This window comes from Scardinius erythrophthalmus (assembly GCF_964197995.2).
Source record: "Scardinius erythrophthalmus genome assembly, chromosome: 6".
Classification (NCBI taxonomy): Eukaryota; Metazoa; Chordata; class Actinopteri; order Cypriniformes; family Leuciscidae; genus Scardinius; species Scardinius erythrophthalmus.
The window spans coordinates 23605066-23620448 of NC_138226.1; the positions used below are offsets into that span (position 1 = coordinate 23605066).

The window sequence follows — 15383 nt, forward strand, 5'->3', positions numbered from 1 at the left end:
AATTTGCTCAGTGTCCTCATGCTATTAGCATGTATGCTATGTGGCCATATGTCATGTATTTGATAACTTTTTGCTTAAAAACTCAATCCTGTTACTTTCAGTCCTGTTACTTATATGAAACATAACAGGAGTGAGTTAAAGTAACAGGAGTGAATAGAGTCCTCTGTTTTGTTGATTTGATACTGTAAATATTAGTTGATATAATACTATTCACCTGAATTATGAGTTTTAAGGTTGCAATTACTTATATTGTAGACATTAGCAGTTTTACAATGTAAAACCGTACTTCCAGGAAGCCAGTCCACCACAAAGTGACTCGAACGTTTTGTCTTTGTCTTCCTTATATTTTGTAGAAGACGGAGAAAACCCATACTATGCAGGTGCCAGAAACACCCACCTATGGCATATTGCAATGGAAGGAGCAAAACACATCCGCAACCCTCTCTTTTCTCCCTTTTTTGTCTTACCTTCCCTCTTTCTCCCTCCCTCTCTCTTCTTCTCTCTCTCCTTATTTCTCTTTCCACCTCCTTTGCTGTGAAGTACTACTAGCATATAGTACATCACTTCAACATAGAAATCTTATGCACACACAGTCATGTACACTCTCTCTCGTGCACACACATATGGACACTCATTCCTGTTTCCTGTTCCTCATTCCTGTTATGAAATAGTTCGTTCCTGTTACCAAGTGTTCATTCCTGTTATTTATTTCTGAAAAAATAAAGTTAAATCACTGTTTTTATCAGTTTTGTTTGGTCCATCATTTATACAATTGTTTAATAAATTAAATTATAAAAAATATATATAAACTTGAGGCTTCGGTCTTCTTTAAAATGAAAAAAATGGCTTTGTGTTTTTTTATTAAAATACACTTTGCCTTAACCCTTATGTGCTGTTGGGGATGTTTTCATCCACTACGGGGTATTTTTGAGTCTTAATTTGGCCATAACTTTCTCTGTGTTTCAGCAAGTGGAATGATTTTAGAGACAAATCTTATTTTGACACATATTTTGGGAAAATGCTTTGAAATTTTTCAAAAACTCAGTACACTGTGGGAAAATTCACTACCCTTTCATTATGTTCGGCTGAAAACAGCCACTACTTTAAACTGCTGTAAAAATGTATCAGATACATTTTTTTTTTGCATAAATCTATTAATCAACCTCAGTCCTGTTCAAAACTACTAAATGTTTTAAAAACACACACACACACAAATATGCTATTATACTCCATATAACTCCATGTAAAAGCCAGAAATTAAGCTTTTTTTTTGCACAGGCCTATCTAAAGGGTTAATGGTGCCACCTGGTTATCAACAGTAAAAATGACAAATTTTACCTCCTCCCAACAGGGAAAACCACCAACAATCAAAAATGCATGATTATATGGTGTCATGGCTTTGCAATCAAAAAATGTGGTTATAATGGAAGTCAATGGGCAAAAACAGCCACGAACAGTAAATGAGGGAGAAAAAGTTAAAATCTGATGCTGCACAAAAACTAACAATGCATCAAAACCAAAGTTGTTTGTAATCTTTGACATGTCCAAGACTGTGATAAAAGGTAAAAAAAAATCCAGTCCACATTCACATTTTATATTGAAAATAAGTCATTTTGTGCTTCTGCTTAGAAACCTTGTAAAAAATTAAATAAAGTTGATACACATTTTGAATAGTTAAATATTTCAGTATTAGATTCAGTGTTGAAAAAAAAAATTAAGTTTAATTTTGAAGAGTTACAACAAGCAAATGTCACCCATTCGGTGGAATGGCCCTTTTAAGAAACGATGTATCCAAATAAAAAGTGTAGGTACATGTGGTATACCAATAGTAGATCATTACAGTTATCAAATGTGTTTTAAAAAGGGTCAAAAAGTAATGGACTTTGCATGGTTAAAAGTGACCAAAATACCCCCACAATAACATCACATTTATGTGTTAATGTTCTGTTTATTTAATCTTGCATGGGTCTATTTATCACAAAGCAACAAAATATTTGCCACTTTGACTGCATCTCAGTTACAAGTTAGAATTTTTTTTTTTTTTATGGACTGGTGAAATGTCCAAAACAAATGCCACCTCGGCTTGCTTACAAACCAGGGTTTTTTGTTAATTGCAGGCCAAGACAGAATAGTATTAATATCTAATATTAGATACCCTTATTGAGAATATTTAATATTATCTTTTTTTAATCAAGAAAGCCTATTGCATGGATTTAGAATGTAAGAAGATGCTCTGTTTCTTCTGTCAGTGAGCAGTGAGTAAATTACTTAACAGACAGCAATTATATGAAGTCACCTGCTAAGCAAACTTCAGATAGACTTTGAAAGCACCACAATGCAATCTAATAATTATCTGTAATAGTAACAGAACTACAGAGATAACCAAGCAAAAAGATTCATAGACGTTTTCTGAAATAAGTACTTAAAATGTTATAGCATTTTCACAATCTGTTCTATACCCATGCATTTGTACACAGTGATTTGAAATAACAAAGCCAGGCAAAACTAAAACATGTACTAGTGTAGAAAAAAGGTAAATGTTCACACTCAGTATAGGTTTTGTGAGGCTTTATTCAAGTCATGGATCCAGGTCATGGAGGTATTAAAGTTACAAAAACACAGATTAAGGAGGTTACTTACAATCACCCCACAAAAAATGGACAAAAAGTTGACTTTATTTCGCTACTCATTCTTCTTTTTTTGAGTTTTCCTGAAGCACTTTCTGAAACAGAACATGCAGCTTTTGACAGTCACAAAAATAACAGTCACTAGAATGATAATGAGAAAGCCAATGACGTCCAGAGAATGATACTGAATCCAGTTCAGCTCATGGGCTGCGGATCTGAGATGATCTGCCCCTTTGTGCCTCATGACAAACTCAGTCCAGAACACAGCCAGGTCCAGAGGCTCAATGGGACGGTCTCTGTGAATAGCTGAAAGCTCTGACATCTTCTCCTTGTAGCTGTTGAGTCAAAAATGGAGGAAGTATTTTTATATTTTTGTTGCATACAAAAGGATTGCACACTTAAAACTATTTGTTGTAGGAGTTACTCTGAAACAATTTTCACTCAGAAATTGCTAGTAAATCCAATAAATAATTACAAATAAATGGCAAGTAACACGATTTATTAAATGTGAAATTTTGAAGTAGAAAGATTAAAATAGTATTTTTTTTATTCACACATGCAAACATGCCACTTTGAGTTCAATACTAAATAAATGTTGTATGAGTCAACACAGAATGTATCATAAACTGCATTTTTAATGCACAGGCTGAACGTAATACGTATGTTTACCTTTTGTCATTGAGGACCTTTCTCAATGCAACCAGCAGTTTTTCTGAGGTCACATCAAAGATACTCAGGGCTTCTGCAACACCTCGAGCCACTAAACGCTGGGCGTTATCCCCTTGGTCTCCAAACAGAGGAAGCATCACCATTGGCACCCCATTACAGATTCCTTCATAGATTCCATGTGATCCGCCATGTGTGATAAAAGCCTTTACCTTAGGATGGCCTATAAAATACAAGAAAACAACACATTCAGTATGTTAGTGTGTTATCAAATGATTTTGTAGTGAATATGCCATGGTAATTCAAACATCATGATCAGTTCCAAAAAAAAAAAAGCACTTATTTAAATAAAATTTCTTCCAGGAAGGTCAGAGGGTCAATGGAGAATAAAACATACCCAAGAGATCATTTTGTGGAAGCCATTTCATCAGTTTGACATTCTTTGGAGCATTTTCAGGGACTGGTCCAGTGTACCTCCATAGCACCTACGAATCAAAGAGAGCTAAAGGTTAATATTTTGAAGCCATGTAATCATGAAGATACAGTTTGGTAACATGCATTATTTTGCATAATATTGTTTTGTTTCACAAAACACATGGCTGGCCATCGGAGTTGCTTTAGTCCTTAGCACGGCAATGTTACTGATGCAAGTATTGCTCTTTTGACTGAAATGGTGCCGTTATTCAAGCCAGAGTTTTATGCATTTTACTCTGCAGGACAGTGGCCCTCCAGGACCAAGTTTGAACACCCCTGGTTTAACGTTACAACCCACATACTGACTGTAACTTTTTTTTTTTTACTATCTCCAGTTACTTTACTCAACATATTTATGGCTTTATATGCTTTTGGTGCAAAATTAAGACATTTCTTAAATAATAAAATATGCAGCCATCAATGTACACATTACTGTATATTTGTAAATAGTCTTATTTAGACAATCAGTGGCTGGAGTTTACATGTCTTATGAGTTTTGTGGACAATAAAATCAGTTTTTAATTCAGTGCATTTATAATGTGATGAGATGGCCGTTTGGTCCTTGAATAACATCCTGGGGGAGTTGGAAGACATAGAAAGTCCAAGAAATGGTTCAAGGAATTATTTATTTATTTATTATTATTATTATTATTATTATTATTATTATTTTCACAGGACAAATGAGAATACTGGGAGGAAAAAAAATCCTTTTCAAATGGGGTGCCCTATGCAGACTGCATGATGTGCATATGCCCTACCACCCAAAACCAGATTTTTTTTTTTTCAGACCAGGGGTGCGTTTCCCGAAAGCATCGTTGGCCAACTATGGTCGCAAGTTCATCGCAATGTCCATTGAACTCTATTGGTAACGACGGAACTTGCGACAATAGTTGGCCAACGATGCTTTCGGGAAACGCACCCCAGGTTGATTTTTTTTTTTTTTTTTTTCAGACCAGGGGGCATATTACAGAAACTTACTTTCTATCTTAAGTTTTAAGTTAAGATCTGACAAGTTAATTTTGGAATTTTCACAAATTCGTATTACAGAAGCAAATTTCAAGTTGATTTAGAATTCTTATCCTATCTTATAAAATCTCATCTTATCTGTAGTTAGGAAATCTTAAACCCCTCCATTGAGTTCGGTAATCAACTCTCAGGTCTGTTACCAAGCAACCAACAACATGCAAAAAGCTGCTGGGAAGTAAAACGGAAAAAACTGGAGAATGGAGAAACAAAATAAGTGGTGCTTTTCAGAAAAGGCAAAGCCAAATCCTTTTTTTCATAGGAGTCTGTAATTATTTTTCAGAATTTTGTCGTCAAAGTGTAGTAGTAGTAGTAGTAGTAGTCCATCATCAAACATCAAACTTCTTCAGCTTGTGTCATTAATAAATGTGACGCCATTCTCAGACAGGGCTATTATAATGTGATTTTTGCAGAAATAATTAATTTCACAAATAATTTTGACGTTAGGACACCATTTGGGGTTGTCCTAAAGTTAAGACAGTTTTTAGGATTTTTTGTGGAGTCAGGAAGCTCCTGTAATACCCTTTTCCTATCCGTGGTTAAGATAAGCCACACTTACCCTCTGAGGTATCTGCCTAAATGCCTCAAAGAACTCTCTGGCTTTGGCCTCGGGTAACTGTGACACCATGGAGCCCAGGGTGAAGACCACAAACCCATGCTCTCCAGAACCATTCGCAAACTCCTCCAGCTCCTGCACAGAGGACAGACATCAGTATTAAGCATAGATATCACATTTCATGGACACAAAAGCGCAAGCTTTCACTGTTAACTATACTCCTTTTCAATGTAAGCAGTTCTTCCTTACATTTTTTTTTTTGCTCGCTCACTCATACAAATACCAACATGAACTTCAAACTTTGAACTTCTGAAAAGCAGCATACTGCATCAATAAAACCTCTTGGTAAAAGAGTACCTTTCCCTTTTTGCTTACTGAAAAGTACACAACATAATTACAAAGACAATGTGTCTCATTTCCCCTGTGCTTCATGCTGTAAACACAAAAGGGCCCCTTATTTCCTCTTGAAGATTACAGTGGTCAAATGAAAATAAATAAATACTTAGCCTCCAATTAAAATCATGCTGGATCAGAAAATTCAAAAATTATGCACAATATCTTAACTCCTAAACTGACTCTCTGAGTTACACAGTCACACATTTATTTATACACATCTTAGGAAGTACAGCTATGACTATAGTTTATTGCAGATAAGACAGTTAAACATTGTTCATGATTGTGCAGGTTGGCACTCTTAAACACTTAGTTATACAGATCTTGGTTGTCCTGAAGTCGTATAATAAAACTGTACAGTCTTACCAGTAAAAGTTGTAAAAGACATGTGACATGTGAAAGCTCTGTATTTTGAGACAGCATATAGAACTGAGAATGACTATGCTCATTAACATCTTACCTTTGTCAGTGGACCACTTTTTACACAGTTGATGCCCCCTATATGAACCATGTTTGGCATTTGAGGTTTTGGGAACTCAAATGTAAAGTCGTCCCTTAGAAGCCAAACTGCAGCATGTCCTAATAGCTCTTTGTATGTAGTGTCCTTCTGCAGATATGTACTGGCCAGTTCATCAGCGCTGGCAAACAGTTTTTGGCAAAGGAACATTTCAAAAACTGTCATAAGCATATTATTTACTCTCTGAGGGAAAGTCATCTTATCTGAGTAACCGGTGAAGAAGCGCGGGACAAAAGATGGAGGCGAGGGACACTGAGCGGCTGACTCATCAAGACGACAGGGAATCAAACGCAAAAAGTAAACAGGGGGAAGTGAGAAGGAATTGGCAAGGATAGTGCCGCACGGCAGGAAAGGATCGGTGAGCAAAACATCAAATCCGGTCTCTCTTAGACTCTTCATCAGGGGCTCGTCGTACAGCAGCCCTTCACAGCCTTTCACCTGCATATTTGTGAACTCTATCAGGTTCCCCAAATTCATAAAGATATCAATCAATTGCGGAGGCTTCTCAAACGCATTCTTCTCTATGTTGTCCAAGTTTGCCTTTAAATCAGCAATGGTGAATGGCACACGAAAATACTTAGTGGTGTAATTACCAGATGCCCTAATCCGAACATTAGTTTCAGGGACCAGGACCACCATCTCATGCCCCCTCCGAGACAACTCTTCCACCAAGATCTTCATGCTCAGCCAGTGGCTGCCATCCATTGGCATGACAAGCACCTTTCCAGCCTGCACATGCTCTGAGGAGAACAAGCTTAGCCAGGCTAATAGACCCAGAGCGGGAAAACTCAGTGCTCTCACCATTCTTCTAATGTTTGTACAATAGACAGCAAACAGAGATTCGTTTAAGAAGCCTGGGAATGTTTTTAAATAAGGAGGTGCTTCTAAACTAGACAAAAGGGGAGTGATTGTTGATAGGTCTCTGGCTGCATGCTAATAAGCTCAGACTTTTAGGCTACGTCACTGCACTGTGGTTTAAAGTCTAACAAGTGGGTTAAATGTAGCTCTGGGTTAATATTTCAAGAACGTACGAGCATATTAGAACTGTCAGAGTTATATAAAAGATAGCTTTGTTCATACAAAGGTCAAGAGGACCAAATGTTAGCATAAGGTTCAACATGTTAACATTAATTAATGCATTAGGTAACTTGAACTAACATTGAACAATACTTTTACAGTGTTTATTAATATAGGCTAAGTATGGTGACCGAGAGAGCTCAACGCGCTGCAACTGAAGAAAACACATGCAAATAGAAAAACACTCGCAAATTAAGAAAACATCTTTATCAGTTTCACAACACACGTGTGCTCCAAATACTCACAACACAACCAAATACGAAACGCGCTGCAAAAGTTCACAACAACCAAATGCACAGACCACAACGGAAATGTTCCGGTGTGGTGAATAATCCGGTCACTTTGGTGTGATTTGGACACCTGGGGCCTGTTTCAGAAAGGAGGTTCAACCAACTCTGAGGTAAAACTTGAACTCCAAGGCCCTGTTTACACGAGAACGCTCGCGGGTGAAAACGTAAAAATATTTTATCAGATGTGCCTTTCGTTTAGACGGCGACGGCGTTTTAGGGGCTTAAAAACGCAAAAAAGTGAAACCACCCTCCAGAGTGGAAATCTTAAAAACGCTCCACCGTCGCGTTCCCGTCTAAAGGGTAAAAACGCAAAAGTCTGCTTGTAACTGTCCGCTTGGAGTTACTTAAAAGGTCTTGATTAATGAGTGTAAATGCATATTTTGTGTATTTATAAAGAACGTTTTTATTGGGATTGTGGCGTAGATATGAACACCTCACTCTGCGCGGGCAGCAGTGACTTCCACTAGTGGGCAGTATAGTTTCTCCCACTAGGCTAAACTAACCCTAAATAAACCCGTGCTTACGAGTTACAGCTGTGGCCAACTCATAAACAAAGAAAGAGCGAACCGAAGGGAGTACACAGTCAAGACGGTAAACTTAAGAACGATAAGGAACAAAGGAAATTGCCGGGTTTGGTTTAACGCCCTTGGGAAGCGGAACGAGGTACGTGTAGTTGTTTATATGTGGATGTAGCGGGAGTGAGGTGTTCATGTTTATTGTTGTAAGTTATTTAAGATATGTATTGACAAAGAGCCATTTCGCTTTGATATGTTAATCCGTGTGTAATTTAAAGGTTATGGTATAGTGAATATAGATTTGGTGGAAAATGATGGTTGTTTAGTGGTGTATTTATTTAGGTTTATTGCTTGAGTATGTGTGATTTTAGCTAAGGCAACGTGTATAAAAGTACTTATGTTTGTATTTATCTGTATATTTTTATAGTTTTCACGGTGTATTACGGATAAAGGAAAAGGAAATAAAGAAACCGTAAAGACATCAGTCGAGACTCTCCACATCTTGCTTATACCCACCGGGGGCAGTTATAGTGAAAACTCACCGCAGGCCAGAGAGTGAGAAACTCCACGTGACGTAGGAAAATGAGAAACTCTGCTGCATCCAAATGAGACTCGCAGCCTTGGCCGTGGTCCGCATGTCCGCATCGAAGAAATCAACTAAAACGGACTACAGTCAGGCAAGAGGGAAGATAACACACGTAAAAGGGTGTATAACGGGTGCAACAAGAGACATTTTACAAAAATATGTATTAATAAGATTGGATTTCATACGCTCATAAAAGTGGTTAATTGCAGTAACATAAACTGTGCTTGAATGTTGAAAGACGCGATCGTGAAAGTGTTTTGATTATCCTTTAGATAAAGGGTTTTACGGTTGGTGATTATTGTGAAGATGTGTTCAAGGGTTATAAACAGCATTTTTAAAGTGGTCTTTAAATAGAGGTTTGAAAGTGTGAAAATGATCTAATTTAAAGTATGAAATTGTTCAAATTTCAATATTTGCATTTTGCACAAACTAAATAATTTGAGTGTTTAATTTAAGTTGTTAACGTTGGTTAAAAGGGGTAGTGTTAAAATACCGGTAGGTTATAACTACTGCTTGCAGAAATTAAATCCCAAACGTCTTATATAACATTCAAATAACAGTCAATTAAGACGTGTAAATCAAATGTCACTCCACACAGCAGAAACAAGTAAACCCTCAGACCTACCATCTGGCAGATCAAGCTCTCGTCAGAGAACCGTGACTGGGAAAATGCAAGAGGTAAATGAACAAAATGCCATTAAAGATAAAAGGGCCTTTTATAAGGCTTATGACGCATGGAAACAGACGGCAAAGGAAAGCAGGGCAACAATGAAATATTTTTGCTCTATGGATGATCTTGACAACATTGAACAAAATATTCAAACTAAACGTGAGGGGCTTCTACACCAATACGAGCACATCCTGCGCAACCAAACCAATACTCCAGAGATCGTGGGAAAAATGGATACCTGTGCCATTCTCACCGACGAAACGCTTGCTCTAGTGAACAAAAGAAGAGATGCTATGGATGAAGACTACAATGAGCGAGTAGAGAAAGAAAGAGTGAGGATTGTCTTAAATAAAGAAGAATATGGATCTGTGTTCGGCAATTCAAAAACTAACACTGTGGCTTCTCGGCATACTGACTGTTCCAGTGCAAGCTCCAGCAGTTCCAGCAAACGACAAGACGCAGAAGCAGAGCTGGCAGCAAAAAGAGAGCAAGCAAAGGCAATGAAGGACATACATGCTCATCAGTCACATATTAACAAACTCGAAAATGAATGGAAACTTGAAGAAAAGAAAATAGTAGCTGATTTGGAGCGCAAGAAGGAAGAGTGACGGCTAAAACTGGAAGAAGAACGAACGAAGCTGACACAGTTAAAGGCTGAAAAGGAGGTCCAGATAGCAGCTGCTCGAGTGAGAGCGTACGACAGCCCTGGAAGCGACTATGAAGAGGAGAGAAATCTGGCGACAGACACTGTTTATGTGGAACCTGAACCTGCTGCTCACTTTGACATGAACACTGCCTCGCTTCTACCCCAACAAACATTTACAGGAACGACTATGAATAAGGACACAGCCTGTTTAGTTCAAGCAATAACAAGCTCCATGAGCATAAATCGTCTGCGTGTGCCAGAGCCAACAACATTTGACGGTGATCCCATGAAATATGTTGACTGGAAAATGTCCTTCACAACTCTCATTGACCAAAAGCCACTCTCAGCAAACGAAAAAATGTTCTATTTGAAAACTTATCTCACGGGGGATGCACGTAAAGCAGTGGAAGGTTTCTTTTATAGAAACTCAGAAGATGCGTATACAGGCGCCTGGAAGGTCCTGCAAGAAAGGTATGGCAACTCATTCATAATTCAAAAGGCATTTAGGGATAAGCTCGCTAGCTGGCCTAAAATCAGTTCAACTGACCCTCTGGCTTTAAGAGAGTTTGCAGACTTTCTGCAAGGGTGTGCAGAAGCAATTCCGCATGTTAAGGGACTAGCCATCTTGGATGACTGCGAAGAAAATCATAAACTTCTGAAGAAACTGCCAGAGTGGATCGTGAGGAAGTGGAGTCGAATGGTGGTTGAAGAATTAGATAAATCTGGAAATGATCCGGCTTTTAAATGTTTCAGCACATTCCTAAACAAGGAGGTCCGGATAGCCTGCAACCCCATTGTCTCACCCTTCCTTTTGAACTTCAAGAGAGAGGATAGAACACCAAAACGAGCTAAAGCTTTTATTACCAGTGCTCAAACAAATAGCTTCTCACAAGTTAGACAAGAAGCATCAGATTACAGGAGGCCACCATGCCCATTCTGCAAGGAAGAATCGCATGGCATTGCAACCTGCTTCATCTTTGCTGCAAAGGCCATGGATGAAAAGAAACGGTTCATCAGGGAAACCCATCTCTGTTTTGGATGTTTAAAGAGGGGACACGCAGTCAAGGATTGCAAAAGGCGTCACACTTGTGGCACCTGCAGTCGTCGTCATCCAACATGCTTGCATGAGGAGTGGAGACAAAGACCAACAGAAATCTCTACAAATGATTCAATTTCTGCGAGTAACCACACGACTGAAGAAGTCCACAGAGCCATGTCGTATGCATCTACTCGATATGCCTCAGCTACTGCCAGCATAGTTCCAGTCCTGGTATCCACAAAGCAAGAGCCACAAAAGGAGGTTCTTACTTATGCCCTACTCGACACACAAAGTGATACTACATTCATCCTTGAGGATCTGCTTGGGCATCTGAGTGTGACACCACGACCAGTGACGCTAAAGTTGAGTACGATGACTGCTGTTGATACCGTTTTTACGAGCAAAGGCATCAGAGACCTTCAAGTTCGAGGGCTTCATTATGAGAACCTACTCCAGATAAATCAAGCTTATACTCGTAGTTTTATTCCGGTGGATAAATCATACATCCCGACTCGAGAAACTGCACAAAGATGGCCCCATCTTCAACACTTATCAGATAGACTGCCGCCTCTCCAAGATTGTGACGTGGGATTACTAATAGGATATAATTGTCCTTCAGCATTAGCTCCGCTTGAAGTAGTTATAGGTAAAGAGAATGAACCCTTCGCTCAACGTACTGAGCTTGGTTGGAGCATAATAGGTTCGACAAACCCTCATTTAGATCGGCAAGGAAGCCAAAGTTTTGTGCACCGGGTCACAGTGAAAGATATACCTGCTCCAACAGTCACCGATGTCTTGAAAGTCCGGGAAGCGGATTTCAACGAACGCATCTATGAGGACAAATATGTGTCTCAAAACGATGTCCAGTTCATTCAGTTCCTTAGCAATAACATCAGACAGAAAGATGATGGACACCTTGAGATGCCCCTTCCTTTTCAGAGCAGCAGCCCACCTGTGCTACCAAATAATAGGAAGTTCGCAGTGGTTCGGCTGGAGAACTTGAAAAGAAAGTTGAAAGCAGACAAACGCTATCATGACCACTACAGAACCTTTATGGAAGAGACAGTGAGTAGAGGGGATGCTGAATTGGTAACTACACCAGTAGATGGTAAGAGTATTTGGTACCATCCCCACCATGGCATTTATCACCCAAAGAATCCAGACAAACTAAGAGCCGTTTTCGACTGTTCGGCTAAGTTCAGAGGTGTTTCTTTAAATGATACTCTACTGACGGGACTTGACTTGATTAACTCCCTACTAGGAGTTCTGTGTCGTTTTGGGAAGAAAGCGGTGGCCATAACATGTGACATTGAAAGAATGTTCCATCAGTTCAGTGTTACTCCAGAATGCCGAAATTATTTGAGATTCTTATGGTGGGAGAAAGGACCGCCATAAAGAAAAGGAACTGCTTTCGTAAACCCTCAATCATTGAGCGTCCAGTACAGAAACTGGTTCTCCTCCTTGAGAGCAAATAAGACGATCACACCATATACACCACTCACACTACAACACATATACATTATACACATTTAAGTGTTTTTGTTTAAAAGATGGGCGAATGTGATGTAAGAAATTCTGCTTGGTTTATGTAGAGTAGTTGTATATTAAGCAGAATTTGGTGGTAGTGTAACTGTCCGCTTGGAGTTACTTAAAAGGTCTTGATTAATGAGTGTAAATGCATATTTTGTGTATTTATAAAGAACGTTTTTATTGGGATTGTGGCGTAGATATGAACACCTCACTCTGCGCGGGCACCAGTGACTTCCACTAGTGGGCAGTATAGTTTCTCCCACTAGGCTAAACTAATCCTAAATAAACCCGTGCTTACGAGTTACAGCTGTGGCCAACTCATAAACAAAGAAAGAGCGAACCGAAGGGAGTACACAGTCAAGACGGTAAACTTAAGAACGATAAGGAACAAAGGAAATTGCCGGGTTTGGTTTAACGCCCTTGGGAAGCGGAACGAGGTACGTGTAGTTGTTTATATGTGGATGTAGCGGGAGTGAGGTGTTCATGTTTATTGTTGTAAGTTATTTAAGATATGTATTGACAAAGAGCCATTTCGCTTTGATATGTTAATCCGTGTGTAATTTAAAGGTTATGGTATAGTGAATATAGATTTGGTGGAAAATGATGGTTGTTTAGTGGTGTATTTATTTAGGTTTATTGCTTGAGTATGTGTGATTTTAGCTAAGGCAACGTGTATAAAAGTACTTATGTTTGTATTTATCTGTATATTTTTATAGTTTTCACGGTGTATTACGGATAAAGGAAAAGGAAATAAAGAAACCGTAAAGACATCAGTCGAGACTCTCCACATCTTGCTTATACCCACCGGGGGCAGTTATACTGCTAGACCAGAGAATGTCTAATATGGCGAGAAGTTTCACTCTCAGTACACTTCCGGCTTCTGAACTGGTTGCAGTTCCTCTCTGATTCCATATGAGGGCGCTCACAGGACGAGTGCAGAATGAATGGAGGTCTATGGCGCTATACCAATAAAAATCCACTTTTCTCAGGATATCATTTTTTGTCTAGTAGTTTGAATGTTTTATTCGAAAGGAGATGCAAATAGATTACACATTGCTGGGTGTTAGATTTTTTTGAGTCACTTATTTGCTTTAAAAAGTCTTTTAAAGTGTCAATGACGTCATACACATGTACGACCAGAGATACTGCTTAACGGCAATCCTTCACTCACTCTGGTGCGTTCGCGCTCTGCACTTTCTTTTCTCTCGAGGCATCGACAACACAGCTGACACAGGTAAATACACGTGCTAGAAGAGTTTTTGTTTTGTTTGTTTGTGGTCCCCCTTTGGATGCCACGATGCCATCAAGCGGGGTCTCTGGTCGTAATCAGTCCTTCACTGACCAAGATTCAGCAAACATTAGCAGAATGCTACCGTTTTATGGGCAACAACAACTCAACCTGTAAGAAATCAAAAGGACATAAGTACTCGTTCATTCAACTTTCGACCTAAAACCCATGTTGAACTTGCAAAATCTACAATCAGATCTGAGATTTCTCAACGGCAATCGGGTGAAAGAGACAAATTTAGCGGTCTAGCCCCATTGACTCCCATTCATTTTGCACTCATGGCGATCGCCCCCAGTGGAGCTCTGGTGGAACTACAACCAAAATTCGGTACAATAGAGCTGGTAAGTCCCGCCCCTTCCGCAAAACCCCGCTGGACCCTTAAAGTTGAAAAACCGTCAATGCAAGTGAATGGGAGAAAATAATTATTTTCTGGTCCCGTTTGAATTGTGCCATGAATGTGAACATATGTTGTTTGTGAATTTTTTATATAACTTTTCGTGTAAAGAATGATACAATTTAGCGGGTAGAAGTTTGATACGGTTCGATTTTGTGTGAGAGCACTTTGTGGACTACAACTATGGAAGTAAAATAATGTCAAATGTTTTTGAAATAAAAAGCCTGTTGAATTGCACTACTTGAAAAAAATAGGCATTGCTTTAACCATGCTTGCATTTTAATGCATTGTATTTTCAGGGCTTGCATTTTTATGGGCTGAAATTCAACATGGTTGAATATTTAAGCTGTGAATATTTCAATTAAAAACATTTCAAACACCTTTTCATTATTAAAAATTCAATAATCCATATTCACCTTTCATATTTCACTTCCAAAATATTCAAACTGTTTAAAAATACAACCAATAATATTCAACAGGCAATTTTCGGGCCATTTTATTTCGCTTGGCAAAATTCGCTTCCACAAATTCAGTGGTTCAAATTCGACAGTAAATTCAACATTGACGTCCAGGAACTGCAGGAAAAGCAATAGATTACCGAGCATACTCTCCATCTGCTGTTAGTGAACCTCACCATCAGATGGTGCAAAAGCGCTTGTTGTTGACGAAGACATTCATTCATAAAATGGAAATGATTATCTGTGTCAGTATGTGCGGAAAATATGATAAACACACAAAAGCTGTGTGTTTATGTTTCCTTCTATAACTTCATTGCTACTTTCCCTGTGTATTCTACATGTCATCAGCTTTCTCTACCATGAACAGGATTATAATTGGTTTCCCTCAATACCTCATACTCAAGGATTTCCCTTCAGTTGGGACAAAACGCTTAACGTAGCCTAGCTTAATGTACTAATACAGTGATATGAAAGACCAATCTTGCACCTTATTGGGGAAGTAGGCTGTAGGTTACTATATAGGCTACAGGCAAGCATGGACTCAGAATATGAACTTGACGCGCAAAGTTTTATGCTGAGCGTTTCGTGATATACTGGTGATATACATAAGCCTACTGGTGATATACATATACTG

The 15383-nt window shown here is 38.8% G+C and overlaps 1 protein-coding gene across 7 annotated transcripts in view; it reads right to left on the minus strand.

The window, feature by feature from the left end:
- Positions 1-1618: 1618 nt before the first annotated feature.
- LOC308692964 (UDP-glucuronosyltransferase-like) overlaps positions 1619-15383 on the minus strand; it is a gene marked incomplete at its 5' end in the record, with an annotated part of 68193 nt that continues 54428 nt past the window's right edge. For 6 of the 7 annotated variants that reach the window (XM_081369626.1, XM_081369623.1, XM_081369625.1 and 3 more), the window contains 4 exons: positions 1619-2962; positions 3297-3516; positions 3691-3778; positions 5350-5481. In XM_081369626.1, coding sequence (XP_081225752.1) covers positions 2683-2962; positions 3297-3516; positions 3691-3778; positions 5350-5481 — 720 coding nt within the window. In that variant the 3' untranslated portion in view covers positions 1619-2682. Of the gene's footprint in view, positions 2963-3296; positions 3517-3690; positions 3779-5349; positions 5482-6199; positions 7072-15383 lie in introns of those variants that run through there. The other variant, XM_081369620.1, reaches the window with a different exon arrangement.